This window comes from Megalobrama amblycephala, linkage group LG5, assembly GCF_018812025.1.
Source record: "Megalobrama amblycephala isolate DHTTF-2021 linkage group LG5, ASM1881202v1, whole genome shotgun sequence".
In the NCBI taxonomy this organism is placed as follows: Eukaryota; Metazoa; Chordata; class Actinopteri; order Cypriniformes; family Xenocyprididae; genus Megalobrama; species Megalobrama amblycephala.
Genome location: NC_063048.1, coordinates 11,459,419 through 11,487,153, shown reverse-complemented (window position 1 = coordinate 11,487,153; position 27,735 = coordinate 11,459,419). Strand labels below are relative to the sequence as shown.

The window sequence follows — 27,735 nt, the reverse complement described above, 5'->3', positions numbered from 1 at the left end:
GCCGACTGCGGCATATAAACATAATAAAAACAGCAATGTAAAATGTCCCGGCTCTCGGCCACGCCCTGCTGTATACCACAGAAACATTAATAAGACTTTAATACATTAGCTCACCCATTAAAGGTGCTAAAGAGGATGTTTTGTTTTAAACATTTTTGCAATATTACTTGAAACTGTCTTTACTAACTGATAAAAGACTATTTATTAGGTGCACTGAAAGGAATAATATTAATATACATCATCTGTGCACGAGGTAGTGCCTTAAAAACATCAGCCAATCGTTTACGCGATCATCGCGTAAACGATTGGCCCTCTGGCTTGTCAATCACTGCCATTACTTTCCTTATGAAAGACGTCCGTGGTAGTGTTGTCAAAAGTACCGACTTCGGTACCTATCGGTACTGAAATTTTAAAAATGTGACGCTTTGAGCGCTGTTGAGCGGATTCGTAAACATCTTTGATTGGCCATTGTGTTGACGCGCTCATCGGATATGCCTGTGATTGGCTACAATGATCAACGCGTGGGAGCATTTGAAAGCACACGGAAGTGTTTGAATTTGAAAGCGTTTTGAAAGTGGGAGCGCGAGCGATTGAAAGCAGGTGTCTAACAGTGGACCGATCCGCGATAGACGCCTGCTTTCAAACGCTCCCGTGTGTATCTGTGTAAGCGCTTAGTGAAGAGATTAATTGATGACTATTTACAACGTTTTTACAGCGTTGATCATTAAAGCCAATCACAGACCTATCCGATGAGCCGTGAAAACAACGGGCAATCAGAGATGTTTACGAATCCACTCAACAGCGCTCAAAGCGTCACATTTTTTAAATTTCAGTACCGAATAGGTACCGAAGTCGGTACTTTTGACAACACTAGTGCGCGGATAGGCTCTCTGGCTTGTCAATCACTGCCAATGACGTTCCTTGTGCGAGACGTGCACGGCTGCGCGCTCCAGTAACTTTCCACACTCCACAGGCGCCGCATGCAATGTTTTTGTCAGGAGACAGGAGTAACAACTGCAGATTATGAGTTTCCTGGGGTGAGTCCGACATAATGAATCCACTAACACGACACAGCGAATGCCAGTGGTAAACACTTGTGTTTCATTACTTGTGCACAAGTTTTGGGAGGCGTTCCCTCGAAATGAGCTGTGAAGGAGGGGGGCTGTTCTTACGCATGCGCTCATTTCAAAAACTCACTAACTGTCTTTGGTTTCTCAGTCGACGAAAAGATCCTCTTTAGCACCTTTAACATGATTTATGAGTCCGTTGGGTTGATTTTCATCACCAGGTGAAGACGACAACTCCCATGATTCCATGCTCATTCATGGTGTCATCAAGCTATGCCTTTATTTTTAAAAAAAAGTGACCTCTAGTGGCGAAACTTACAATCTGTGCCTTTAACAATTGAGACCTTATTGTAAAGTGTTACCTTTATTTCTTTGTAAGTCCATTAGTTATTCCTAACTGCAACAGCTGTCACCTGGTCATTCAAGAACAGTTCTGCTTGTACTGATTGTACAGTTGTTGGTGTTTTGTGGACTGTATTTAATTTAATAAGCTTTACCATTCTCGTTATAAAGGTTTGTCCTCGTGGCCAGAGGACAAACATAGAGAAGATCTGCATGAAATGCACTGGATCTCCTGAGCTGTATGACTGGCTGTACCTGGGCTTCATGGCGATGCTTCCTCTGGTCCTGCACTGGTTCTTTATTGAGTGGTATTCTGGGAAGAAAAGGTAGTCAGCAGAATTTTCTTGTGCTAAACAATAGTAAGATATGTGAGGCAATAATATTGTGTGGATCTTATTTTGTTTTTGCAATACTATGCCTTTAACTTTGATAATACATCTTTAAAGTGAGCTTTCCAAAATAACCTATGCTCTCTTAATGTCATCTCCAGTTCTAGTGCCCTTTTCCAGCATATCACCGCCCTGTTTGAGTGCACGGCAGCTGCCGTAGTGACTCTGCTGCTCAACGATCCCGTCGGCCAGCTGTCTATTCGTTCCTGTGAGGTTAAGATGCTTTCTGACTGGTACACCATGTTGTATAACCCCAGTCCCGACTACGTCACCACGCTGCACTGCACACAGGAGGCTGTCTTCCCTCTGTGAGTGTCCTTTACATTTGATTTGATCTGAAACACCTGTTATTTCTGTTGCTTTCTAGGGGTGTATCTAGAGCTGCGAGGTTCTGGATAAATTGAGAATCACAGTTTTTTGTTTGTTTGTTTGTTTAAGTTAGAGATCACAATTCTCCCACGATTCCGAATAGACAACTAAGCAATAACATGTCATTTACTAGAGGTTCTGACAATTGCTATTTAAAAATATTAATTTGAATTATTATTTTTTATATCGGTTTGAATCAATAGTCCATGCAAACTTAATTTGCATCATTACTGAATGAATCAGCGTTTTTGAACGAATCTCTTGAATGAATGGTTCAATGACTTTTTTTAACAGTCACTAGTTGCCACCTACTGGTGTAATGATGTAATTATACAATCTTTATTTGAAGCATCAAATTACTTTCAAAAGGTGATTTGCGCTATTTTGATAGCTACCGTAGACATCATTGTTTATTTCCGAACTATAAACTTTATCCCATTACTTCTGTGTTAATTTGAATTATTGTCACACAGAATTAATGATACTGTGTGTTGGAAAAGAATGTTTGTAAAGCAGTTTCATACCTATACATGACAACTGCTCTCTCTGGGTCAGCGGCAGCTTCAACACAGATCTGAATGTTTGCTGTGATTGTGAAAGACATTAATAGACATTGCCAGTAGCTAGTTATTTTATTTTTTAAAAGTTTTAAATATGGATATTTTTCTTAGACAAACACATCGGTTGTCTTTTATGATGGATGGTTGCACTTTTTTGTGCTTCAAAATCTTATCCTCTGTTCACTGCCATTATAAAGCTTGGAAGAGCCAGAACATTATTTAAAGGGGTCATGACATGAGAAATCAAATGTTCCTTGATCTTTTGGCATATAAGAGGTCTTTGTATCATTAATACATCCTGCAAGTTCCAAAACTTAAAACGTCTTCGTCATTAATAAAAAAGTGTTTATATAATCAAGCTATTAAAATACATTGTTTGAATCCGAGGTGGCATGCGACGTCACAGAGGCACAAACATTTGCATATGACTACCTCTGGATTAAGACAACAACACCTACTTTTACATCATCACATCGTTGTCCCGGCCCTCTGGTGTTCAGTCGATGAGCAGTGAGATGATCTAAAGTAGGCCTAGTTGTTTACGATAAGATTGTGATAATAACAAGATTGCGATGCCACGCAGACATTACGCTGGAAAAACATCATCTTTGCGTAAGTTGCCAATCGGATTCCGATGTCAGAGAAAAATGGATTCAGTTTATTTTTACATTTCACTGAGAATTATTTGGTAATTCAGTTGCAATATCGACACAGGCTTTGCAAACAGACTCGGATTCGATAGCAACACCACAAACATGTAAGCAAGTAACAGTGTTCATTCTAATGCCTGATCTGTGATCAGTGATATTTAATGTGTAATTATACAAGTTCAGGCAGATTTTCTTTGTCCCAAAATCGTTGTTATACTGTTTATGCATCAGTGAATCAAGCCAGTGACTAAACAATCAACTTGACATTGTTTCTCTTAGTAGCATGAAAATAATCAGATTTTTTAAATTGTGATTAAATTACATTCAGAAAGCGATCGAAGAACACTCTCTTTACAATGACTAAAGCTGTCAATCACAGCGCGAGTTTATCTGGACACTTGCCAAAACTGCCATAATAATGAATGATGCTGTTACACTGCACAACCAAGCTCTTAGGCTAACATTACTAGTATTTACATTATTGTTAGTTGTGGTGAAAGCATTTTGTGAGAGTGCAGGAATCGAGTTACAATGATGAGATCACTGCTTTCACGCGATAAACAGACTGTTTGTCATCTGCTCAATGCTCATCACTGCAACCTTTCATGTGATGGGAAAAGATCTAAATATAATAAGGCTAAGCTATAGTCAATACTTTTCAGGATTCGTTAATATAATGAATTCGTTAATAGTAAAAGTATCCGAAAGGGTTCCACATGTAATGCGTATTTCAAATGCAAAGATGTCAGCCAATCACAGCAATGGGCGTTTATACTAAAGTCTCACAGCAGACATGCCCCTTCAAACAGAGCCTTCAAGCCAGAGGGCTAAAATCAGGATAGAAAAATGCCTTTTATTTCTAAATTATGACAATTTGTGATGTAAAATCATACTAACATTATAAGTGCACCTCAGGGAACATAAAATAATAAAAAAAAATCCACTTCATGACCCCTTTTAATATAACTCAGATTGTATTCGTCTGAAAGAAGAAAGTCATATACACCTAGGTTGGCTTGAGGGTGAGTAAATCATGGGGTAATTTTCATTTTTGGGTGAACTATAAAGAAATTGTACTGAAATAGTACCTTAAAGAAATAGTACTGTTTATTAAAATGCTAAATTTGGCATTGCATCAGGGGTGCACTTGAACAGACTTGGTCTTGGTCCTTTTCCCCCATTTATAGGGCAATGCTGTCACCAGAATAGAAATATTCATAGCTAAAAATACAGAATTATGTTAGACACACATTATTTCACTCTGTCCCTGACAACATGTATTGTAGTTTGTTTAATAATGTATGTAACTTTTAATTTATTAATATTCATTTAAAAATATGTAAGCATAATTGAGTGGGTTTACCATATTTGACACATCCATAATACATATTGTCAGGCTCCCGGAACTTCCAGGGGAGGTGGAATGTTTGTATTTTTGTATTGCAAATTTGCAGTACATTGTGACACGATACATTGTTACACCCCTATGCTTTCTGATACCCTATTTTTTCAGGTACACCATTGTGTTGATCTACTACGCCTTCTGTCTGGTTTTCATGATGCTTCTGCGGCCACTTTTGGTTAAAAAGATTGCATGTGGCTTAGGCAAGACTGATCGTTTCAAGAGCATCTATGCAGCGTTGTACTTCTTCCCGATCCTCACTGTCCTGCAGGCGGTTGGAGGAGGACTTCTTTGTGAGTGTCATTTTTTAATTTATTTATTTATTTTAAATGAATGTTTAAAAATGTACCGAGTTGACATTTGTGTTTTTATATTTCCCTTTCTTATTTTATCAGACTATGCATTTCCATATATTATTTTGGTGTTATCGTTGGTCACGTTGGCAGTTTACATGTCAGCTTCAGAGATACAGGTAAATATATTGTGTACCATATATGTTTTTTTTTTTTTTTTTTTTTTTTTTTTTTAATTTGTCACAGTGCTTTCTATCTCATATTCAGAGAAAAATGTGTTAAAACTGTTTGTGTCTTATCTCCCACAGTCTTTCAAAAACCTTGTGGCTAAGAAGAAACGCCTTGTGGTTCTCTTCAGCCATTGGCTCCTCCATGCATACGGAATCATTTCCATATCCCGACTGGATAAACTGGGGCAGGATTTGCCTTTGTTGGCTCTGGTGCCCGGACCCGCTCTCTTCTACCTGCTAACGGCCAGGTTCACAGAGCCGAATAGAATTCTGTCAGAGGGTGGGAATGGACACTGATGTCACTTCCTTTGTAGGAGAATCACCTTCCCCACAAACTTGCATGTTAGAACTCTATACAGATGCTGTGGACCGACTTAACGACACCTTTTGCATGGACACCAAAAAGCCATAAACAAAACATTTAGTTATTGCTTATGATATAGTATGTTGCCATAATGTTTTCGGTTAAGTCTATGAAAATTTTTGATTGCTTGTATTGAATGGAAATCAAATGTAATGCTTTGTAAAGAATGTTCTTCTCGTTTCTTTACTGTTTTCCTTTGAATCCTGAAAGCGAGTTTTGGAAAGTAGTCAGTTTTTGTAAATTTAAGGTAACTTATATTATTCATTATACTTTGCGATTTGTATCTGTTGTCAAGAATAGTTACAAATCAAAAATTTGTTGTAATGTACAATGTAATGGACATTTTTGTGTGTTATATATATATATGAAACAGCTGGTCTGTGAATTTCTTGAGTGCCCTGAAGTAATGTTGACCATTTTCTTATGACAAACTTTGATGTGCCAAATATAATTGTATGTATTTCAGCTTTCTATTCATGTGCGGTTAAATGATAATAGTTTAACAGTATGAAATGAATATTGTAACGAATTGTATTTGCATGTGGCATTATATGCATGTTTTGCTGCTGAATATGTAAATCTGCATATACATTGTATTGTGAGAATCTATGTAGTTTTCAATGTTCTCAGACATCCTTTACAACTTGACTAAAGATTTTTTTTAAACGTATATTTATAAGTTCTACAGTTATGTGTGGAATATAACAAACTGATTAGAGATATTAATGTTTTAAACAGTTTTATTCAACATGTAATATGTTGGTGGCGAGTTACATCCATGCCCATCAGATCTATGGAAATGAATGTTTCACAACCGTGTTTGACTTGTTGAATAAATTATTGTGACAGATTTTTGGATGGATGTGATATTTTTTTAACAGTACTAACAATTTTTTTTTTCTCAGATTCATGGAAATTAATAACATGTTAGGTCAAGGAACTTGCAGTAAAAGTTACAGTAAGGTTCCATGTTTCTGTAGGTAAGGTAAGTACATATTAATTATTAATATAAATCAATGCATTTTGAGCTAAAATCAACAAACAATAAACAAGTGTATTTTATTAACTATCGTTAAAGGGTTAGTTCACCCAAAAATGAAAATGATCATAAATTACTCACTCTTAAGTCGTTCCACACCCATAAGACTTTCCTTCATCTAAGGAACACAAATGAAGATCTTTTTAATGAAATCTGAGAGCTTTCTGTCCCTCCATTGACAACCTAGCAACTATTACTTTCAAGCCCCAGAGAGGTAGTAAAGACATCATTAAAGTAATCTATGTGGCTCCAATGATTTAACCTCAATTTAATGAAGTAAAAACATAATTTACCACTTTATTTACAAAATATTAATCTCCAACATGCGTTCACGAGAGCTGACGTTGTTGCGTGAACGCACAATGGAGATTAATATTTTGTAAATAAAGTGAAAAATTATTATTTTTTTTTTTTTTGCCCAAACATTTTTTTGCTTCATAAAATTAAGGTTAAACCACTGGATTCACATGGATTACTTTAATGATGAAAGTGGTAGTTGTAAAGGCTGTCAATGGAGGAACAGGAAGCTCAGATTTCATTAAAAAGATCTTTTGTGTTCCGAACATGAACGAAAGTCTTACGGTTTTGTAACAACATGAGGGTGAGTAATAAATGACAGAATTTTCATTTTTGGGTGAACTAACCCTTTAACATGAATTAATACATGCTGTAAAAAAATACTTTGCTCATTGTAAGTTCATGTTACCTAATGTACAGAAAAGTCATTTTTACTAATGCTAAAAATGAAACTTTATTACCAAACTTTCTATAATCATTATGAAAATGTTTCTAGTAAGACTGTTCTAAAATCAGTTGCTCTTAAAGATTGAAATCTCTGTCAAATATTTTATATGTCAGAGGATATTGGAAATAGTGGAAATGCTGTTCCATATTAATGTAAAGTGTAAGTGTTTATTTCCTGGCTTTTCTAGTTTGGCTTCTCTAACAAGGAACTTATGCCCACTAACTCTTTCTCCAGCCTGTTGTTGATGTCACCGACGTGATGTTTTCTTTCCTGAATCCTTACTATGAGACTGTATACGTTCTCCACTATCTTCTGGTCTTGATCTGCAGATTCCTAATATAAAAGAGTCCTGATTATTTCAAATATTATTAAGTAGCATCTGATAAAGTTTAGGTCAGAAAAGACTTTTCAATAACCACAACATAAAACATGCAAGTTCATCAGTTTAAAGGAACGTTCCAGTTTCACTGCATTAATCTTGATGAATAACATCTGTCGCCTTCCTTCGGTTTACAGGAGAGTTAATATGCAGCTCTCCTATTAGACTTTCATTGTAAGTGCATTACTTTAAACACAATTTTGTACTTTTGTAACAAATCAAGGGACAAGTTGAGTAATAATATTTTGCTGTTTGCTTGTACCTCAGTAAGCACCATATCTGTGGTCCAGCTGTCTATTAGACACTCTGGGGATAGAAAAGAGACATGATTTGTTCTGGATCATTATACTAAGAGCACAATACTTTAAAATATTAAGTGGTTGCCAAAAGACTCACTAAAGAGGGACTGTGTTTCCTCTGTCATCCACTTGGCCTCCTGCATATATCTTTCCTTGTCTTTCTCTGCATCCAATATTTCCTCCCTCATTTGTTCAATGTACTGCAAGTACAGAGCTGTTAGAAAGCACTGATGAAAAACATCTCAAGCAATATGCAAATGTGACTGTGCTGATTAGCGTGAGTTTTCACCATATGCAGACGACTGTTTTCCATCGTAACTTGCTCAAGCATGACCCTGTTCTCATAGATGCTTTTTTCGACTGCACTGATGTCTGTAGCATTAGCAGTTAACATCTCCATATGCTTGGCCCTCGATGTCATCAACTTTTTCTTCAGATCATCCTACATGGCAGCAAACATACAAATGGACTCTTAAGGGTATGTCTAGTAATCTGTAAACTAATCCGGATACATTTGAAAATGTATATTTTTCTCTACGTCCTCTACGTCTTGGCCTTCCATATACTGAATTTTTTAATATATTTTGAATTTTCTCTGCAAAATTTTTGCAGTTTTTGCCATTTCCAGATGTTGTACTTTTGTACAAACTCATCCTAGAGGTTTTAGAGGTTCAACATCATATTTGGTCAGTCTAATCTAAAGGCTTTTGTGATGTTAAATTGCGAAGATCTTGAGTTTTCGCTGAAGGGTGTGTCCGCGGCAGCCTGAAAAATTTAGATGTTTCGCCATGAAACAGGAAGTTGTTGTAACTCGGGCATACAATGTCCGATCTACCCCAAACTTCACATGTTTTATTAAACTTTTAAACTTATACATGTTTTTAGTCCTGGCCGGAAGACATCTATATGACAATATTCAGTTACAGTCATAGCGCCACCTGTGGGCAACAGGAAATGGCATGTTTTACACTGTGATTAACTCCTCATTGAGATTTAACCAGAATAACATCATGTTTGGTCAGTCTAATCTTAAGGCCTTATCAATGTTAAATTTCAAAGATGTTGAATTTTCGCTGAAGGGCGTGTCCGTGCCGACTGACAAAGTCTGATGTTTTTGCATTGAAAGAGGAAGCTGTTGTATGTCAGGCATACAATGTCCAATCTTCCCCAAACTTCTCATGTTTCATAAGAGTTCTGGCTTGAAGAGATCTACATGCCAATCAGTTAGTCATAGTGCCACCTGCTGGCAACAGGAAATGGCATGCTTTACACTGTAATTCACTCCCAGAAACACATTTAAATATGCCATGAAGTACCAAACATACTAGAAACCCGTTAAATCATGCAACACTTGGCTAAGTGCTAATGTGTGCGATTAACGCCAAGAAACAGGAAGTTGTTGTAACTCAAGCATACAATGTCTGATCTGCCCCAAACTTCACGTTTGATAATAGTCCTGGCCTGAAGACATCTACATGTCAATATTCAGTTATAGTTAAAGCGCCACCTGCTGGTAGCAGGAAGTGTGGCACATCAAAATGACTTTGCCATACTTATCCTATATTTAACCGCTTAAATGCATGTTGCCCACTGTTCAGTGTTTTCCTAAGGCCACCGGGTGGTGGTGGTCCCGGGTGTGAGGGCCCTTTCAATGCTGCTTACAGCTTTAATTGAAGATGCTTTTCCAAGTGGACAAATTTGAAAATGCCATTGTAATGTGAAAACAGAGGTATTTGAAAACAACTATATGTGTTTAGACATGAGACGCACACCCATAGATATCTCTGTTTATACTGGTATGTGCCTGCTATGTGCTATTCACTTTCGCTGTGTTGCTAAAGATACTGTTTCTTTGTACAATCTTCATATTACATTTGTGCAAAGATGACAGAAAATGTACCCTCAACTGCTGTCCTGCGGCAAATCATGAGGGCAGTTGCATTTTAGAACATACGTGGAGTGGCGATTGAGTGTGACCTGAACACACACCAGTAAGAGATGAGATGTTTTTAAAGTGATAATTGCAGATGAATAGCGTGAAAACTTTACTGGCTGCGTCCAAAATCTTAATAATGCTGCCTTCAGAGGATACTTTCAGGAAGATACCTTTTAGGAAGGCATCAAGGCATGTTTGAATCCAATGTCTTCCTGAACTTCCTGAAGAACTTCCTGTCTCATCTGAGACATCTGATCAATTTTTGAAGACAGCATATATGTATCCTTCATTGACTTTGCTATCCCACAGTCCTGTGTGACAGTTGAGCTAAAAAATAAAGATGGCGTCTGAAAGTTGCGGTTGGTGGTCAGTTTGTGTGTAAAAAATTTACATTTTTGACCAAACGTTTTCCACATTTGAAGTAATTTTGAGAAATCGCATACTGTGTAGTAGGTACTACATTTGGATTGAAATGTACTTCACGACCATTAAAAAAGGACATTCTACTGTATATAGTATGAATGTGAGTAGCATGAATGAAATTCAGACATACTATATCCGCCATGTTGTCATTGTCATGTGACCACTTGTGTCAGTTGCATTGCTTCACCTCCATTCATAAATCCTCTCCCATGGCCTCAAGGGATAGAAAAGTGTCAAGTCAATGCACACTTCAGAATCTTGTAGGTTATCCTGGTATTTTTCGCCTATACTGTTTATGATTTCGGACTTTCTACTCGGCTCACATACTGTTTTCTGGCTACTATCTAGTATGGAAGGTATAGTAGGCATAATTGTATGCAGCATCAGTGTGGATGAGAAACTTTTGAAAAACACTTGAAAACGCTAGAGTGGACGGGGAGAGTTTTGAAAAAACCTTGAAAAAGCCGTTTTCAAATCTATCCGGATTAATGCAGACAAAGCCTAAAACCATTAGGTAATTTAGAACACAATTGCGAAAAATGAAATGCTGAGTAAATATTAACCTTTGGTTGTAGGAGAGCCGCTGTCTGCTTTGTGACCTCCTGAATTGAGAGCTCAAGATCTTCTTTTTGGGTTTCCAAATCTGGTAAAGGGAGAAAACACAAAATCCTTACAAAACCATCTGTGTTAACCAACAATTGCCATTGAATTTGACAATGCAAAACCCTCAAAACATCAATTTACTGTGCTATGTTAATCACTATTCTTTCTCATTTCAATAATTTACAATAAAACGACCCAGTATTGTAAATATCTCATACAGAAACTGACATTTGAAACACACTAGCTGAGAAACAACAGGTGGCCAGTTCATGACTCCATGGTTCAGTGCAGTCTTGAGCTACATGAGAAGAATAGAAATGAAGCCTGTACCTGTTATTTGGTTCTTTAAAGTTTGATGTTTGAGATGGTCAGTGTCTAACTGAGACTCCACTGTCTCTAAAATTGACTCCTGGACCTTGAGCTCCTGCTCTTTCTCCAAATGAGTTTGAGCGATTGATTCTGCATCCCTCTTTTGAATCACAAGACATACATTTTTAGTTTGCAGATGCAGTTATGCATGCTTAGCTAAACCACATCCAGCTTAAAATGTTTTATTAAGCTTATAAATAATTATATTTAATATGAATACTCTCTTGTACAGTAAGCTGTAGAATTTCAGACTGGTAGTTCATTTCCATTTGTTTTCCTTCTTCCTCAGTGTTGGCCAGCTCTTCTGTAAGATCCTTTATCACTGAATTCAATAATATATGGTCTTGGAGTTTCTTCTCCTACAAAAACAACAACATGTCTTAGATAGAGTTATGTCTCTTTGTATTGCCACCACTACTGCCACCGACTAGTGATTCTGTCAGACCTCCTTGAGAAGCTCTCCATATGTCTCCTCCGTTTGTTCGATGGATGCATTCATCTTCCTTACATACTCCTCATGTTCCTCTTTAAGAGTTTTGAGAGATTGACATATTTTCTCTCTCTCAGCTTCAATTGCTTCCCTGGGTACAAAAATGTTAATGTCATAAAAATGACCATGTTAACTCTTTCCCTGCCATTAACGGAATTTTCCGGCAATCCATGTTTTCACTGTTATGTGGTAGGGGGCACTATTACACATTTTTGGAAAGAGTAGAGAATGTCTGGATCAAAACACAGGCGAAAAAGAAGCAGAAATAAGATAGAAACATTGCTTATGCATATGTAATCTTTAACAAAGAAGCAATTTTCTCATCTTTTTGTTTAAAATGTTGCTTTTTTATGAAACCTTCCAAGTGTTGATAAAAAAAAAAAAGAATGCATGAAGACAGAATAAGTTTTTTTTTTTTTTTTTAAGCAGAGGCTCTGTTCTTTATTTTGATATATTGATTGGCAACTTTAAAAAAAAAAAAAAAAAACGCTGGTGGGAACAATGATTTAACAATGAGAGTTAACAATGATTTGAGGAGGGCTAACATAATTTCTTGATTTCTCATGGTCAACTGTCTAATGACATTTAATTGAATTTATTAATTTATAAACCTGACATAAATGGCTAAAAGGTTTAAGGAAAAAACAACAACAACATTGCTAACTGCATAATAAAGAGAAGCTTTATTCAAGATGAACTGCTTGTTGTTTTCAGAGAACATATCTTGAATAAAGTTTCTTTAATATGCAATTAACAATTTTATTTCTCAAGTACGTTTTGAAGGTTAGTCCTCTATAGAAGATAGATATCATAAGTATAAATCATCATAAGTAATATTAAAATAAAATGTTATACAGACCTGCTCATGTTCTGTTTGGCCAATTGACCTTCCAGTTCCTCCAGAGTTTTTCTGAACATATCTGCACTGATTCTGAGTGACAAGCATTCAAACCAAGGTATAAAACAATTTAGTTGTAATGTAGTAAGACAAAACCATAAAACAAAAGACAGGGCCATACATGTTAGCCTCATGAAGCTGTCTCATCTCTTCTTTCATGTTTTTGATTTCAAATCTACATTTGGCAATGGATATAATGTCTTCATCATGTCTCCGTTTATTCTCCTCTAACCTGGAACAAAATGATCATTTTAAATATACATTTCAAGTTAGTCATCATGATGCAAAGAAGAAAGAGTACTAAAGAGACAAATGTACCGTTTGGACAGACTGTGTTTTTCAGCAATCATGTCATCTTCCTTTTTCCTCTGAGTGTTGAAGATGTTTGACAGTTTAGCGTGGGGCTCTGATAGAGCACTTTTCACTTTCTGTTCTTCCTTTATCTCATTTTCAATCTGAGGAGAAATCACAGCTCCTTACTGTGTCTCAGACCCAGGTTAAAAATTTCACCCTGCTCTTTACGGATGGCTTAGATGGGGAATCCAAGTCAATCCAAGAACTGAAGATCTATTATGTTACATACTATATTAAAATAATATAATAAGTAATATATACATGAAAAATCTTATATTAAAATAATATTAATATATTTTTGCATGACAACCAAGCACCCACCACTAAAATATCTGTTACTGTAATACATGAAAAAAACCCATCCTATTGATTTATATATATTTATATATATATATAAAAAAATAAAAACTGAAAATAAAAAGTGAAATAAGGTTGTTCTCCAAACCTAACAACACCAAATAGAGGTCACTCTTAGATACAACCGCTATAGGAACTCTTTTGTTCCTCTGGCTACAAGGCTGTTGAATTCAAATTCAAAGGACATGATTGTGTGATTGTTATTGATGGTGGTGTTCTGTTGTGCAGCTTTACCTGTATTGCCCAAGACTATTGTCCTTAACAGGGACAAATAAAGTATAAAGTAAAGTAAAATCAAGTGTTCATTCAGTCTGATAAAGGCCTGGCTTCTAAATGTGACTAGATTGCAGTGTTTTGTTTGCCTGTGTAATTTTGATACTTTGGTAAAGAACATACGTTGGTAAAGAGTTGCAAACTCTTCATTTTAGACAACTATTAATAGGCGCATGACTAGCACAGAGACCTGGAAGGCAGAACATCTATAGAACTGCAGCACAGGTCTGTCAATTTTCCATCTCAAAAGAAGAAGAAGAAAAAAAAAAAAAATGTTTTGGGCACTTGTGATCCATATACAGTACAGCATCTGCTGCAGTGTTTCAATCACTAAAAACAATGGGACATTTTAAAATGCTTAACGTGGAAAACACTTACAGTAAAGTATTATTTTAATGTACTAAAACAGAGATATTAAAAGATCAAATTCAGCATACACCTTATTGATGATGCATACAAGCAGATGAGCCCAGAATATGAATGCAACGAATAGATGGTTTTCTTTATAATGGTTTTTGAGAAACTGTGTGTTGCATTTATATTCAGAGTGTATCTGCTTGCCTGTACATAGTAAGCATCATCAATAAGGTGTATATTTAAAGCTGCTGTCCGTTTTTTGTGTTAAAAATTTACAAAAATTATATAATGCTCAAAATACTTCACAGATCATTTATTTTACCCATTTTTGAGCGCATGCAAAAAACAAAACAAAAACAAAACAATAAAATGCATATGAGCTGCTGCTCCCCACCCCCTTTCCAGGAAAGCACTTCCTTCAACAGCTCCTGCCTGCACAGCCAAATACTAACAAAACTCCTGCCTGCATCGGATACTCTGCCAAATACTAACAAAACATCTGCTTGGTTTGATTATCATCTATATCGCAATACGCTCAGGACACATTCAAGAACCATTTTCACAACTTTTACAAAACATTGCACTTCTTCATCATGAAAGTTTTTTATCTGCATGTGTTTTAAATCTATATCAGTTTAAACTAGAACAGTAAACTAATTTATTATTTTAAAAACTGCTTAAAATAACAGTTTATTTCAACATTTACACTCCTAGATCAGCCCCTTTGCAAAGCATGATGGGTTGTGAAAGTCTTGTTTGATTGAGTCCTGGTTGAGTTTACTTGATTGAAACATGTTATTTTAATATGAAAACATCAAGTTAAGTCAAAAAGTAATTGTTTTAAGTCAAATTAACATGAAGCAATTAAATGAACCAGAAACCTAATACAATGGTGTTGAATCAAAATAAGTTGTTTACATAAAGTGAACAGCATCAAAAAATCATTTTTTTGAGTGTAAGCCCTATTTGGACGGGATTAGTTTTACATGGGGTGGTGGGGGTAAAGTAATTATTACCAGAGCTTCTAGGTGATTTTAGTCCCGTCCGATTTGTGCCATCTCGGTATTCATTACGGACAATGTCAGTAAAAATTACTGCGACTTTTACCTTCTGTAAAAAGATCCAGAAAAATTACCTCAGGTAATACTAATCCAGTTCGAATAGACCCGCTGTAAATACGTACGGTAAAATTTTGTCATTTCCTGTTTAAAAGTAGTTTTCTGCGCATTTTTCAAGTATGGAAGCACTTGAAGAAACATTCATTTGTGTTGTAGGTGGTGGGACAAGTCTGTGGCAAACCTCAAGTATTTTCTACATACCATTCAGAGCAAAAAGAAGATCGAAGCAATTGTCAGAGGCACAAAACTAATTTCATCTTTAGCTAAGTGCCTATTACCATCATAATCCAATCAGAATTTAATTAATAAATTGGATCTAACTGTTATTTATAGTTTATATATTTAGATTATATGTGTTTTCGCACATTGTATCAGGAAGCAACGTATACCCACATGACGACAGGGAGGTGACGGCAGTGCGTAAATCGAGTTACCCCTCCCACTTCTGCTAGTTTTACTGAGATGTCTTGTCCCGTGCGAATTGGCCAATTAATATTACAGACATCCTGAGGTAAAATTACTTTACTCCACCTCCCCACGTAAAACTAATCCCGTCCGAATAGGGCTTTATTGTGTTTAATCTGTCAAATACACACCAGGGTATGTCAAAAACACACAAAGTTCACATAAACACAGTGGTTATATCTGTGAACGTAAACAGCAGAGAGAGAAATCGCATGTGTATATTAGATCTAGGGCGCATTCCTTTCAAAAACAAAACTAATCCACTGCGTCTTCAGTGGTCTTCAGATGTCAGGAGTAAATCATGCATGAATTCCAGGTCACAAGGTCTCAATTCACAAGTAACAATGTTGTTTTAGCATTGTTTATATACTATTATTTTGAATTTGTTTGTATTTTTATATTTTCAATTTTATATATTTTTTATTTCTATTTCTCTTTATTTTATTTCTCAAGGTAGGTAGGTAGGTAGGTAGGTAGATGGATGGTTAGAGAGATGGATGTTCATACAGTATATCAGGACCAGGCGCACACCTATTGACTGCTTGAACTATATAACATCTAAGTGCAGTCCAGCACTCAGCTGTATTAAAGGTCATCTATGCACATTGTGTCTTTGAAGGAAAGCATTTTAAAAGCTCAATGTGATGGCGGCTCAGCGGGACCTGCCAGAGGCAGGAAATCGATGCTTCAGATCTGACATCTAAAGACTGAGATTTGAGGGTTTTGATCCCTTCCGAAAAGAGTGCATTAAACACATAGCAGCCATTCGTTTAGTGACAGGAGTCTCACAAATATGTCTGCCTCTACTTACCACTATCATCTGCTCCTGAATGGCCTGAACTTTTTGTTCAAATGCTTCCGCCAATTCAAGCTGTTCTCGCTCAAGAAGCTCCCTGTTGATTATACATAACAAAGCTGATTTCTGTTGAACAGAGGTGAAGAAAACAGAAAGAGACAACTGTTTTGCAGTGCAAGTTACTTTTGTTGATCAAGTTCTTCTGTCTTACTGATCTCCTCATGAAGCCATTCTTTGCACTTTATTTTAGATGCAGTCAGTCTAGCGATGTTTATCTCCAACTGGGAGATATTCTGAAATCAGATGAATGAATTATGCAGGCCATACAAATCATCGCATACCAACATTATTGTAATATTGTATTGACATTTTATTGTGCGTAGATACTTACTTTTTCACACTGTGTGACTGTTTCCTCTTTGTCTTGGAGATCTGATGTAATGATATCCAGCTCCCTGCGTGTTTCTGCATTGATTTTTCTTTGTTCTTTCATCTTAAGAACAGTTTTCTCAATCTAAAGAGGGAAAACATGAATTAAATCACAGCTTTTGAGTGAAAATCTATACCATTTGAAAAAATATGCTCAGGCTACCTCCTTTCCCACAGCGCGTTTGCTTTCAGCAAATGTTTTCCTCTTCTGAATCATGTTTTCTTTTAGGTCCTGTTGGGCAATTTCCACCTGGACAATTTTGTCCTTCAATGACTGGATCTCATTCTGTTTTTCTGTAAGCTGTATCTGTGAACCAGCTTTCTTTGACATCTGCTGATTCATCTGATTAACAGCATCTTCATAGTTTCCTTTAATGTTTACTCTCTCCTGACTGAAATATAATGACAAGAGGAAGACATAAACATGCATTTTATCATTTGTTTGTGAGTTTTTAATGCTTAAATATGTCATTTCTACATTACCAAACTGAATTGCAAAAAGAATGACTGTTTTCAAAAAGGTTTCTCAAACGCTTCCCATTGATCAAACAAAAAAGATGTGGTGTGTTCGACTTGATGTGGTGTCGTGAAGACCGATCGGTGTCTGACTTGAAGCAGTGCATGCTGGTTAGAAATTTTGTCTGACTTAAATGAATAGTTTTTTTTCCCTTATTATGGAAGTCATTGGGGCCCATCAACTCTTTGGTTAACTGTCCCTCTAAGATGGCACAGACGCCACATGACTGTGACATATATACCTTCAAAGTAATGCAAGAGCGATTCGAGAGCAACCAGCTGGCTCATTCTGTGCAGATAAGCGGCTGCATGAGCTCTGAGGACAACGCAGCTGATCATGATTGGCTGGATTCACTGATGACAACTATCGTGTTTTGTGTTCACTCTGATACATTCAGCTCAGCTGATGCTCACAGATTTCTGTTTTTATAACAGTAAAAACTATGTAACCATAATGTTATATTGTGACATCTTTATCAAAATAAAACTGATACAAATATATAGATCCATTTCACTGATATTTAAAGGCCCACTAAAGTGCCTTGGAACGCAGCTTTATTCATTTGTTGACGTAATTTCCATTGAAACAGGTAAACAGGGTGGGATATATCTAGAAGTTCCTCCCCTTTTTTCAAAATACCCCAATTTTCCTCATAATCTATAACAGTTTCTCCTCCATATTGTTTTAAATATAGCATTGTTTGTAGAATTCAAATGTTTCCGAATGTTTCGTGGTCTGTGCCGACTCATGTGTACGATCCACTGTGCTCTCGTGACTCTGGACCGGAGCAGACTGTGCTTGCGCTGCAGCGGTTCAGGTGACACTAACGTGAAAATGGAATACATATTTACACTCTCTGTGTTGTTTCCTATCATCTATATAGTGCACTATGTGCCATTCACCTTATAGAAACTAGTAAATGTGTGAACAAATGACCGATTTCAGCCACAGCTTCAGCGTCTGTTTATAGTGTAGGAGGGGGCGGGACTTCAGATTCTAGGGAGCATTTGATTGGACAGAAGATTTGACGAAAAACTGAAGTGTGATGTGATGTCATGAAATTCCGTGATCCATTTTAGCAGAAGTGAGAGACTACGATTTGAATGCTTATACCTCCTAAATGCGAATTTTGTCTTAACACACCAGCTTATACATAACCTTAAGGCTAACATATTCATACTAAGAGCTAAAAAACAGGGGGACTTTAAATAGTACAGGCTTATGTTGAACTTTATTCTATATAAGGCACTGTATTAAAAATGACTGAATAAACAGTGTTTCTGTTGCTTCATGAAAACAAAAGGCTGTGTATTTGACAAATATTGCATCTAATCCACTACATTTGTTATAGAGTACGCAAACACTGCATGAGCGCCACTATGGGAAGCAGAAAGTCTCAAACTTCATTTCTCTGTTTTCAACTCATCCCCGACTGCAAGTGGTAAATCTCACCGATAGATTACATCCAGCCACAGCCGAAGTCGAACACACCTGTTGCTTTTACAAGAAAGTTAATGTTGAAAGAAATGTACACACTTCAGCTTTAATTAGTATGGTGTAGCTTAATGGTACAAATAATAATGTGAACTAACATTACATTTGCCATGATCCCCATGGGTCAACATGTTTGAATACTCACAACAGAACAGCATTTTCTTGTTCAAGGAGTTGTTGCTTCTCCTCCATGGATTGTATGTCATCTACTACAGATTTCAGCTCAGTTTTAAGTTGATTCAACTTTGCTGCATTGACTTCTCTAGCTGCAGTTACACAATCTTCAAAAACAAACAACAAACAACTTTAGGAAGTTACCTGAGCGGTTTCCTATCCCCCACGAGTTGTTGCCAGAGATGGCACAGCATTTAGACTTTTATTTCATGGATTCATCAGGTTTCCAAAGATTTGTGGATGAACTCACCTGATATTTCACTCTTGATGTCATCCTGAAGGTTAACTGTTCGATGTCGAAGCTTGCTCGTCTCAATGGTTTCAACCTCAAGTTTCTCACGCACTGTTTTTCTAGATGATTCCTAAATAGGTTTTCCACAGTGATATGAATACATACATCGATCATTCCTGTCATGCGTTATCATCTGAATTTGATAATGTGTAACTTTAACAGGATGGAAAATGATATTGAGATTCGACTGATTACCAATTAAAACTAGGCTATTTTTTAGTTTGAAGCACTTTGATTAGAGAAAGGAAGAAACACTTGGAATATTTATTAATAAATGTAACCCCCCCATTTTTCCAATTATTTGAATTCACCCCTGTTGACTTGTGACAAAAGAAAACATTGGTTATGAATTCCATCTCTTAAAAATGATGAATTTAATCATATTATTATTAAGTAGGCTACTGCATAACATAAATTACACATCAAATATGTACTGAATATTCATATTTGGCCCCCTTTTTGAAACCCACAGTAAATATTGAATCAATTTTAGATGATGATATGATTCATTTGGTAAATACTAGTAAATACCAGCTCTTTAATGGCTTCAGCTGTCTCTCTCAGGTGGTGACTTGCTTCTTGACTAAATGAAACACCTTCTTCCCTCAGTCGTTTATCTGTAAGGCGTCAATGAATCTATATTATTTCACAGATAAATCCTATATATATATATATATATATATATATATATATATATATATATATATATATATATATATATATATATATAAAGACATAGGGCTTATTGAAAATGGTGTGATCGAAGTATTTGCCACTAGTTGGCTTATACATTTGTGTTTAAAAAGACTCCCCCTCCCTTACAAAGACAGTTTCTTACCTAACTCGCCCAAATGTTCTAAGGCAATCCTTACAGCTGGAAAATCCGGCACCAAACAAGCCGCCATATTATTAAATATTATTTTATTTTAAAGGACGACTGGCAGAAGAGACAGGAGTTGAAAACAACAGTTTGACTCGCAGTTCATCTGTGTACTGAACACGTTGGCATGACGACCGTCACGCAAGTTCACGAGACTCCATATGATCAGCAGTTTTCCTCAACTTTGGTGTATATAGGAAGATTATGAAGTAAGCAGATCTCAAAAAAAGATTTCAAGTCTTGCCTCAGGGCAACGTTGTGCGACAATGGTACAGAGTCATAGAGAAAATTATCATCAAAATCATTTTTTTTTTTTTTTTAAATTCAAGAAATCATTAAGTAAAAAGGGAAAAACACTTGAAAGACATTGATATATTGAATTTGATACATGCATAGGTCTGTATCATGTAGTGTGCTATGCCATATAATGTACTTCATGTGATAAGATTTAACTCCGTACGAAACTTCAAAAAGCACTTCTTCTCTGCTGTGACATAGTGGTGCATGTTACAATTTTTGCACATCACTTTGGGTGTTCCTGCACACCCAGGAACCTTACATCTTCCCTTCTTATAATACATTGTAGCCAATGAGAGCTAGGTACTGTCTAAAACCTCCTCAAAAATGACCCCTTATCGCACAACGTTGCCCTGAGGCAACAAAAAGAAAAACTGAATTTCTGAACATGCAAAATAAAAAAAAAACTTCATAAAACCTGACAAAAGGCTTCTCGACACCTTCATACACACACACACACACACACACACATATTTTTTCTGCACAGTTCGTGTCGTTTTAAATAAATTACTAAAGCAAATAATATTGCCGCCTTCTCACACCATGTGCTCCTGTGACCATGTGTCAGAACAGGACATCCTACCTCTTAATGGTGCTTGATATTGACTCCCACACCTTACTGGACTGTTATTTGGTACTTTCTTGACCTTTGTAATTGGTTGTGATCATTTAAAGAAAAATTTACTAAACATAGGGCTTAAGAAAACTTTCCGTTGCCTGAGGGCAAGGCTGTGCTGTAGAGGGTTAAGAAAGATAATCCTTCGCCGGGAGTTTGATTGGCAAGCGATTTAACCAATCAGAACGCCGAATCCGCCATTTTGTCCGACAAAGCAGTCAGGAGTTAGAAGAGTAACTTCGGTGGACTTGAACTTGAAAAATGGTGTGTATTTACGTCTTTCCGCGTTTGAAACAACATTCCTTCTCATCTTCATTCATGTTTATTTGATGCTAGAAATTAACTAGTAAGAAGAGATAATCGGTTCACGAGCCGCAATTTAAAGAGCCACAAAACGTTTTTTATTGTTCAAATTTCTTAAAAAATTACACAATGTGAAAGCCGGGACTTTGTTTAATACCATAAGTAACCTGCTCTGTCTTGTCTGTCGATGTGTTGTCAGTGTCCACTTTGCTCCGCTATGCGTGTGGCATGACAGGCCATGGCTTGTCGGACAAAGCAACAATAACTAAGGGAGGCGGGTCTTTGCGAAGGATTTTGTCTTATTTTCTTTTTTGTAATTTATTTATTTAAATTCACAAGATTTTTTGTTTGTTTTGTTTGTGTGTGGATTTTATGTCTTATAGGAGTGATATAACAACACTTACATAAATATACTATGGCACCCATAGTTTCCACCAAAATACTATTGTTGCTATTAAATTCCAACTTGTTCTGTCCTTCAAACAATAATTTATTAATTTGGTTGAAACTATGGCTACTATGGTACATTTTTTACTTTATTTTCTCATGTGGCAGCTGGTCAGAATCAGGAAAAGCACCATCATTGATATGATTGCTAATCCTTTGTATTACAGCTCTGAAGAGAGGAAGTGCTTTGATGGATCACAGAAGCAGCTGAAGCAGTGCTTCTTCTGAGGGCCTGTCTGAACCTGATACCCTTTTGTAATCTTCTGAGACAGTGAAAGGAAACGAGGTAGGTGATGTGGTTCACCAACTCCCGGAGAGGCTGTCCTTTTTAAAATGTCCATTAGAGAGCGCTGTTGGTCCTTGTAAAACAGTAGACAGTAGCCCAACATCCCTAACTTGAAATGCAATTAGAATTGGCTAGAACTGCAGTGTTGCTATTGATTTCCTTACCACAGCATCTAGAAAATATTGTGTGTATTTTTTTTTTTTTTTTTTTTTTTTTTTTTTTTTACAATATATGGAGTTTCTGTCTGCTTGCAAGGCTGTGGATACTGCCGTTTGAGTCTACGAGTTCATACTCTTAGCCCTCTATCAGCAAAAGTCTATTAAGCATACAACTATAATTGATTTTCACTAGATAATGTTTATATTAGTGCTGAGATGGCAATCCACAAGTTGCTACCACAGTCTCTGTACCATGAAAGGATGATAAAAACATACTCTGAATCGTGTCAAACACTAGGGGTGGGTGATAAAGTAAAAGCAATTATCACAATAAGATTCTTCATATCAGTCGATATCAATGATAATCATCACGATAAATGTCAAAGTTTTATTTCTTACAAAAGGCAGATTTTTGCTCCTGAGTGAAAGTTGTAGAAACCAGACAGATAATTGTAGTTTTAGCATCAGAATCTTTCCAAACATAAACATTTCACAAATATTACAAATATTACATGTTTGTCTCTTAGAAATGCATATTTGACAGTAGCTTGAGTTGGGATGTAGATGAAAATGTATGTTTTTATAGGGTAAAATTTGGTCTTCCATAGTATATGAATCATACCACAGCCGGTAAAAACACACATTGCACCTCACTAAAAGTAACTATATAGTTTCTATGAAATTTGTTATGAAAAACAGTAGCCCCAAAACTGCTATAGTCTATTAAAGGTGCCCAAGAATGCTTTTTCACAAAATGTAATATAAGTCTAAGGTGTCCCCTGAATGTGTCTGTGAAGTTTCAGCTCAAAATACCCCATATATTTTTTTAAATAAATTTTTTTAACTACCTATTTTGGGGCATCATTAACTATGCACTGATTTTTTCAGCGCGCCACCCCTTTAATTTGCGTGCTCCCTGCCACACGAGCTCTCGATTATATTATAGCACATTTACAAAGTTCACACAGCTAATATAACCCTCAAATGGATCTTTACAAGATGTTCGTCATGCATGCTGTATGCATGCTTCGAATTATGTGAGTAAAGTATTTATTTTGATGTTTATATTTGATTCTCTATGAGTTTGAGGCTGTGCTCCGTGGCTAACGGCTGCTACACTGTTGGAGAGATTTATAAAGAATGAAGTTGTGTTTATGAATTATACAGACTGCAAGTGTTTAAAAATGAAAATAGCGACGACTCTTGTCTCCGTGAATTCAGTAAGAAACGATGGTAACTTTAACCTCATTTAACAGTATATTAGCAACATGCTAACGAAACATTTAGAAAGACAATTTACAAATATCACTAAAAATATCATGCTATCATGGATCATGTCAGTTATTATTGCTCCATCTGCCATTTTCGCTGTTGTTCTTGCTTACCTAGTCTGTTGATTCACCTGTGCAGATCCAGACGTTACTGGCTGCCCTTGTCTAATGCCTTTCATAATGTTGGGAACATGGGCTGGCATATGCAAATATTGGGGCGTACACCCCGACTGTCACGTAACAGTCGGTGTTATGTTGAGATCCGTGTGTTTTCCAGAAGTCTTTTAAACAAATGAGATTTACATAAGAAAGAGAAAGCAATGGAGTTTGAAACTCAATGTATGTCATTTCCATGTACTGAACTCTTGTTATTCAACTATGCCGAGGTAAATTCAAATTTTGAATCTAGGGCACCTTTAAAGGCAGGGTTGGTGATTTGTTTCAAAAACATTTTTTGTTTTACTGGTTGAAAGTCTCTTCACATCCTGATAGCAATCACTAAGCTAACCTTTTGAGTGGTACAGTCCCAAATATGGGATTTTTATTTCTGTGCCCCTGGGTGTACGGTCCCACATATGGGATTTAGAATGCTTTAGACATCAGTGGAAGCAGCAATAACAATCCATTCAAATATAATTTGCCTACATTTATTCATATCAGGCACACATAATGGGGTTAAGTAACTATAAAGTTTACTCTATTATTCTTCCAGTTCACCAGCCACTTACTTGCATATATTTTGGGAGAAACTGATGAATTCACCTGATCAAGATCATTTATAAAGTTTTGTAAACGACAAAACACACTCACTTACACATATTTGAGAATCGGAATAGCAGATAGTTGATAACATGGTAAGCAAGTTTGTTAATATTTTAAATAAAAAAGAAAAACAAAATAATAGCGATCCATCTGTCATACAGTGTTGTTGTGGCTGTAGTGTGTTATGTGACACGTATGATGCATCGCCATGGAAACAATAAGGGCAAACATTCTAAAATAATGGTCATCTTAAAAAAACTCACTCTGGGGGGGGGTCAGCTAGAATATTTTAAACTCAAGCTTGAAAGAGTTAAGTGGTCTAAATGTGTTTATATGTATTTATATCATCTGTGGAAGGCGTAGGACCATAAAATGTTTGTTCAATCATATCCCACGGTCTCGAGGGATACGATATGATGTCCTACCTGCCTGTCAACATATGTTTTTACATACCCTCGTGCACCCTGTTTGCGCATCTTATGTCATCAGAATGTTTTGTGCTATGCCGAGTTAAGACACACACCAGTCATGCACCGCAACCAAAACAGCAGCCACACTCTAAAAATGCTGGGTTAAATATGGACAAACCCAAGGATTGGGTTGTTTTCACCCAGCCATTTTTTTCATACAATTTTGGATTTATATTTTTAGCCAGCAATATAGTAATATAGTAAAAGGCATGTTTTTGCTCACCCCTAAATAGGGGCAAATTTGTGGTGTATTTTAAGCTGAAACTTGACCAGAACAGAGACTTATATTACATCTTGTGAAAGACGGCATAATAGATACCCTTTAACCCAACCTGCTGGGTTTGTCCATATTTAACCCAACTTGGTTTGTTTTTAACCCAGCATTTTTTAGAGTGATGTTTCACAGTTCCTCCTGAACCAAAACAATGAGCTTATGATGCATTCACGCCATAATTACTGTAATTTGGAAGAGATGGAAACTTGTGCCGTTATTCGGTTGTTAAGTCTGACGTCACGCGGCAGCGCTTCCGGGTCCAAACGCTCTATCTCATACCACAATAAAACAACAAATGGTGCTAATATACACACACGATGTGGTGTAATACTACAAAAAATATATAATTATAACCTTTATCTCCATACCAATATTCCAGATGGCCAGACAGTGATTCATCTTTTATAAATCGTTAAAATATTAATGTCTGTGACGCTGTGAGCATGGAGACTGTTGTGTAGACTTTAAGTATTTAAAATGTTTAACTTTTTAAAATGATTGATGTTTAATATGAATAAATAGCACTCATAAACAGCCGTCGATGGCATTCTGAAGTGAAACGAGTTGAGGCTTGGACCCAGAAACGGCATTCCTTACGTCATGACCTAAAAAGCGGATACTCTGTTTGTAACTTCAATGCCAACATTATCAACGGCGAAATGAATCTGCAGCAGTCAGGTGGTACAGGTCAGTGCTCTTTAAGTTGTTTATGTTCATTATTATTGTAATGTGCTTTGAGACATGAGGTAGTTTAACTCTGTCTCCCGTGATGCTTTTGTTTGCTGCTGTACGCATTCATGTGTTTTGAGGAAGTGTGGCTTTTATGCTTTCAAAGCTAACACGCTATTGCTAGCCTCTCAGAAAATGACCAACCCTACCTTTAACAAAACAAATACTGTAATTATATTCAATTACTCCTTTAAAACAATTAGTTATGAATATCCCACATTTCTGCCCCAATCCCATGGTTTCACTTAGTGTTACTAAAGTAAATCATGGTAGTAAATGTTTGTGACTTGTGGTTTGAAAAGCTAGAAGAACTCTGTGGTTGTGGCTCAATGTTTCTCATGTTTTCCACATCAGTGTTAAGAATGTCAGTGCTGTTTCATCTGGAGTTAAACTAGTTTAAATCTTGAGGCATTTGATTTGTATGGGAGAACCGAACTGGAACCACTGGATCACACACTAACACTACGGTGTGTTTTGAGCCGAGCTAATGTTCCGTGTGGCGTGCGGTTCAAACGAGCAACTCTGTTTTTTTTCCGCTTTTGCTGTGATTGCTGTTTAATGTCAATGTTTCTCATATGCAACAGAAATGGCAGCACTTATGCAAATTGGTACTGGCATCAGTGCGACGGTCTCCAACACGCATGCACAGCATTATTTGCACAGTGTATAAACAATGGGCGAACTCCAAATGGCTTTTGGAACTCCAAATGGCTCCAAACGGGAATATATACTGTGATTAAAATGGACAATGAACTGAAAGAAACACAGAGCTTAAATACACAAGGCAAGCCAATCAACAAAATAGAGAACAGGTGCAACACTTAATCAGTCAATCAATGAGAAACCATAGAAACAAACTGAAACACAGGAAACTGAACTAAAGCACCTATCAGAACCCGCCCAAAACAGGAACAGATGCTGCGTCTCAATTCACATACTATCCATTCTTAATATTTGAAATTAGAATTAGTGTGTCCCCAATTGTAGTATGTTGAAATAAGTATTCCAGAGATACCGGAATGGTCTACTTTTTCCGGTTATAATCTGAAGTGGACATCTGTGCACACTCTAACAGCTAATATTGCCCACAACCCATTGTGTGTTGGACAAGGATTTGATTAGAACTACAAACACGAATAAAAAGTGTTAAAAAACTACAAACGTGACTGATGTGCGAGTCCGAAGGTTAAAGGGTTAGTTCACCCAAAAATGAAATTTCTGTCATTAATTACTCACCCTCATGTCGTTCCAAACCAGTAAGACCTTCGTTCATCTTCGGAACACAAATTAAGATATTTTTGATGAAATCCAAAAGCTTTCTGACCTCTCTATAGACAGCAATGTCATAACCAATTTCAAGGTCCAGGAAGGTAGTAAAGACATCATTAAAATAGTCCATGTGAAATATGAACTAAAATGTGCTTTTAACATACTATATCTGTATTAGAAAAATATATTTAGTTACTACTTGTAGTACACTATAAGTGGTAACTAAATCCTCAAAATAGCACATTTGAGTACACTTAGATGTTCTTAAGATTTCTTTAGTACTTCTTAAGATAGAATTTTTAGTATATTAAGTACAAAATTAGTGCATGAAAATAGAGCACTTTAAGTATATTATAGAAATGTACTTTTTTTTCACCTGGGTACAGTGGTTCAACCTTAATGTTATGAAGCAACAAGAATACTTTGTGCGCAAAAACAAAACAAAAACAATTTCTTCTTATCCCTGTCAGTCTCTTACACTGTTCACATTGTAAACACAG

The 27,735-nt window shown here is 36.4% G+C and overlaps 2 protein-coding genes across 2 annotated transcripts in view; one reads left to right on the top strand and one right to left on the bottom strand.

The window, feature by feature from the left end:
* Positions 1 to 6,516, top strand: part of LOC125268452 (jnk1/mapk8 associated membrane protein) — an 8,838-nt gene extending 2,322 nt beyond the window's left edge. Inside the window, exons 3-7 of the mRNA XM_048190650.1 lie at positions 1,581 to 1,735; positions 1,900 to 2,106; positions 4,891 to 5,072; positions 5,175 to 5,251; positions 5,381 to 6,516. Of these exons, the coding sequence (XP_048046607.1) occupies positions 1,581 to 1,735; positions 1,900 to 2,106; positions 4,891 to 5,072; positions 5,175 to 5,251; positions 5,381 to 5,599 (840 nt within the window). The 3' untranslated portion in view covers positions 5,600 to 6,516. The remainder of the gene's footprint in view (positions 1 to 1,580; positions 1,736 to 1,899; positions 2,107 to 4,890; positions 5,073 to 5,174; positions 5,252 to 5,380) is intronic.
* Positions 6,517 to 7,597: 1,081 nt separating this feature from the next.
* On the bottom strand, positions 7,598 to 20,528 carry ccdc175 (coiled-coil domain containing 175). Its single transcript, XM_048190648.1, has 19 exons — positions 20,312 to 20,528; positions 20,005 to 20,090; positions 19,432 to 19,543; positions 19,153 to 19,288; positions 17,160 to 17,388; positions 16,959 to 17,081; positions 16,751 to 16,860; positions 16,583 to 16,664; positions 13,166 to 13,302; positions 12,969 to 13,079; positions 12,809 to 12,880; positions 11,905 to 12,040; positions 11,690 to 11,818; positions 11,421 to 11,559; positions 11,051 to 11,130; positions 8,418 to 8,570; positions 8,226 to 8,328; positions 8,092 to 8,135; positions 7,598 to 7,783 (listed from the first exon to the last, which is right to left on the bottom strand). Exons 1-19 carry the CDS (start codon positions 20,376 to 20,378, stop codon positions 7,634 to 7,636), a joined length of 2,199 nt encoding a protein of 732 aa, XP_048046605.1. The 5' UTR covers positions 20,379 to 20,528; the 3' UTR covers positions 7,598 to 7,633.
* Positions 20,529 to 27,735: the final 7,207 nt, after the last annotated feature.

What these genes read in the sequence shown, in the direction of transcription:
- ccdc175 (XM_048190648.1), bottom strand. Translation starts at nt 20,378, where the DNA reads ATGGCGGCTTGTTTGGTGCCGGATTTTCCAGCTGTAAGGATTGCCTTA. An exon ending in GAAGAACTTGATCAACAAAA is followed by an intron (nt 16,665 to 16,750) that starts GTAACTTGCACT and finishes TATAATCAACAG; the next exon opens with GGAGCTTCTTGAGCGAGAAC. An exon ending in CTGAAATTCTACAGCTTACT is followed by an intron (nt 11,560 to 11,689) that starts GTACAAGAGAGT and finishes GTGATTCAAAAG; the next exon opens with AGGGATGCAGAATCAATCGC.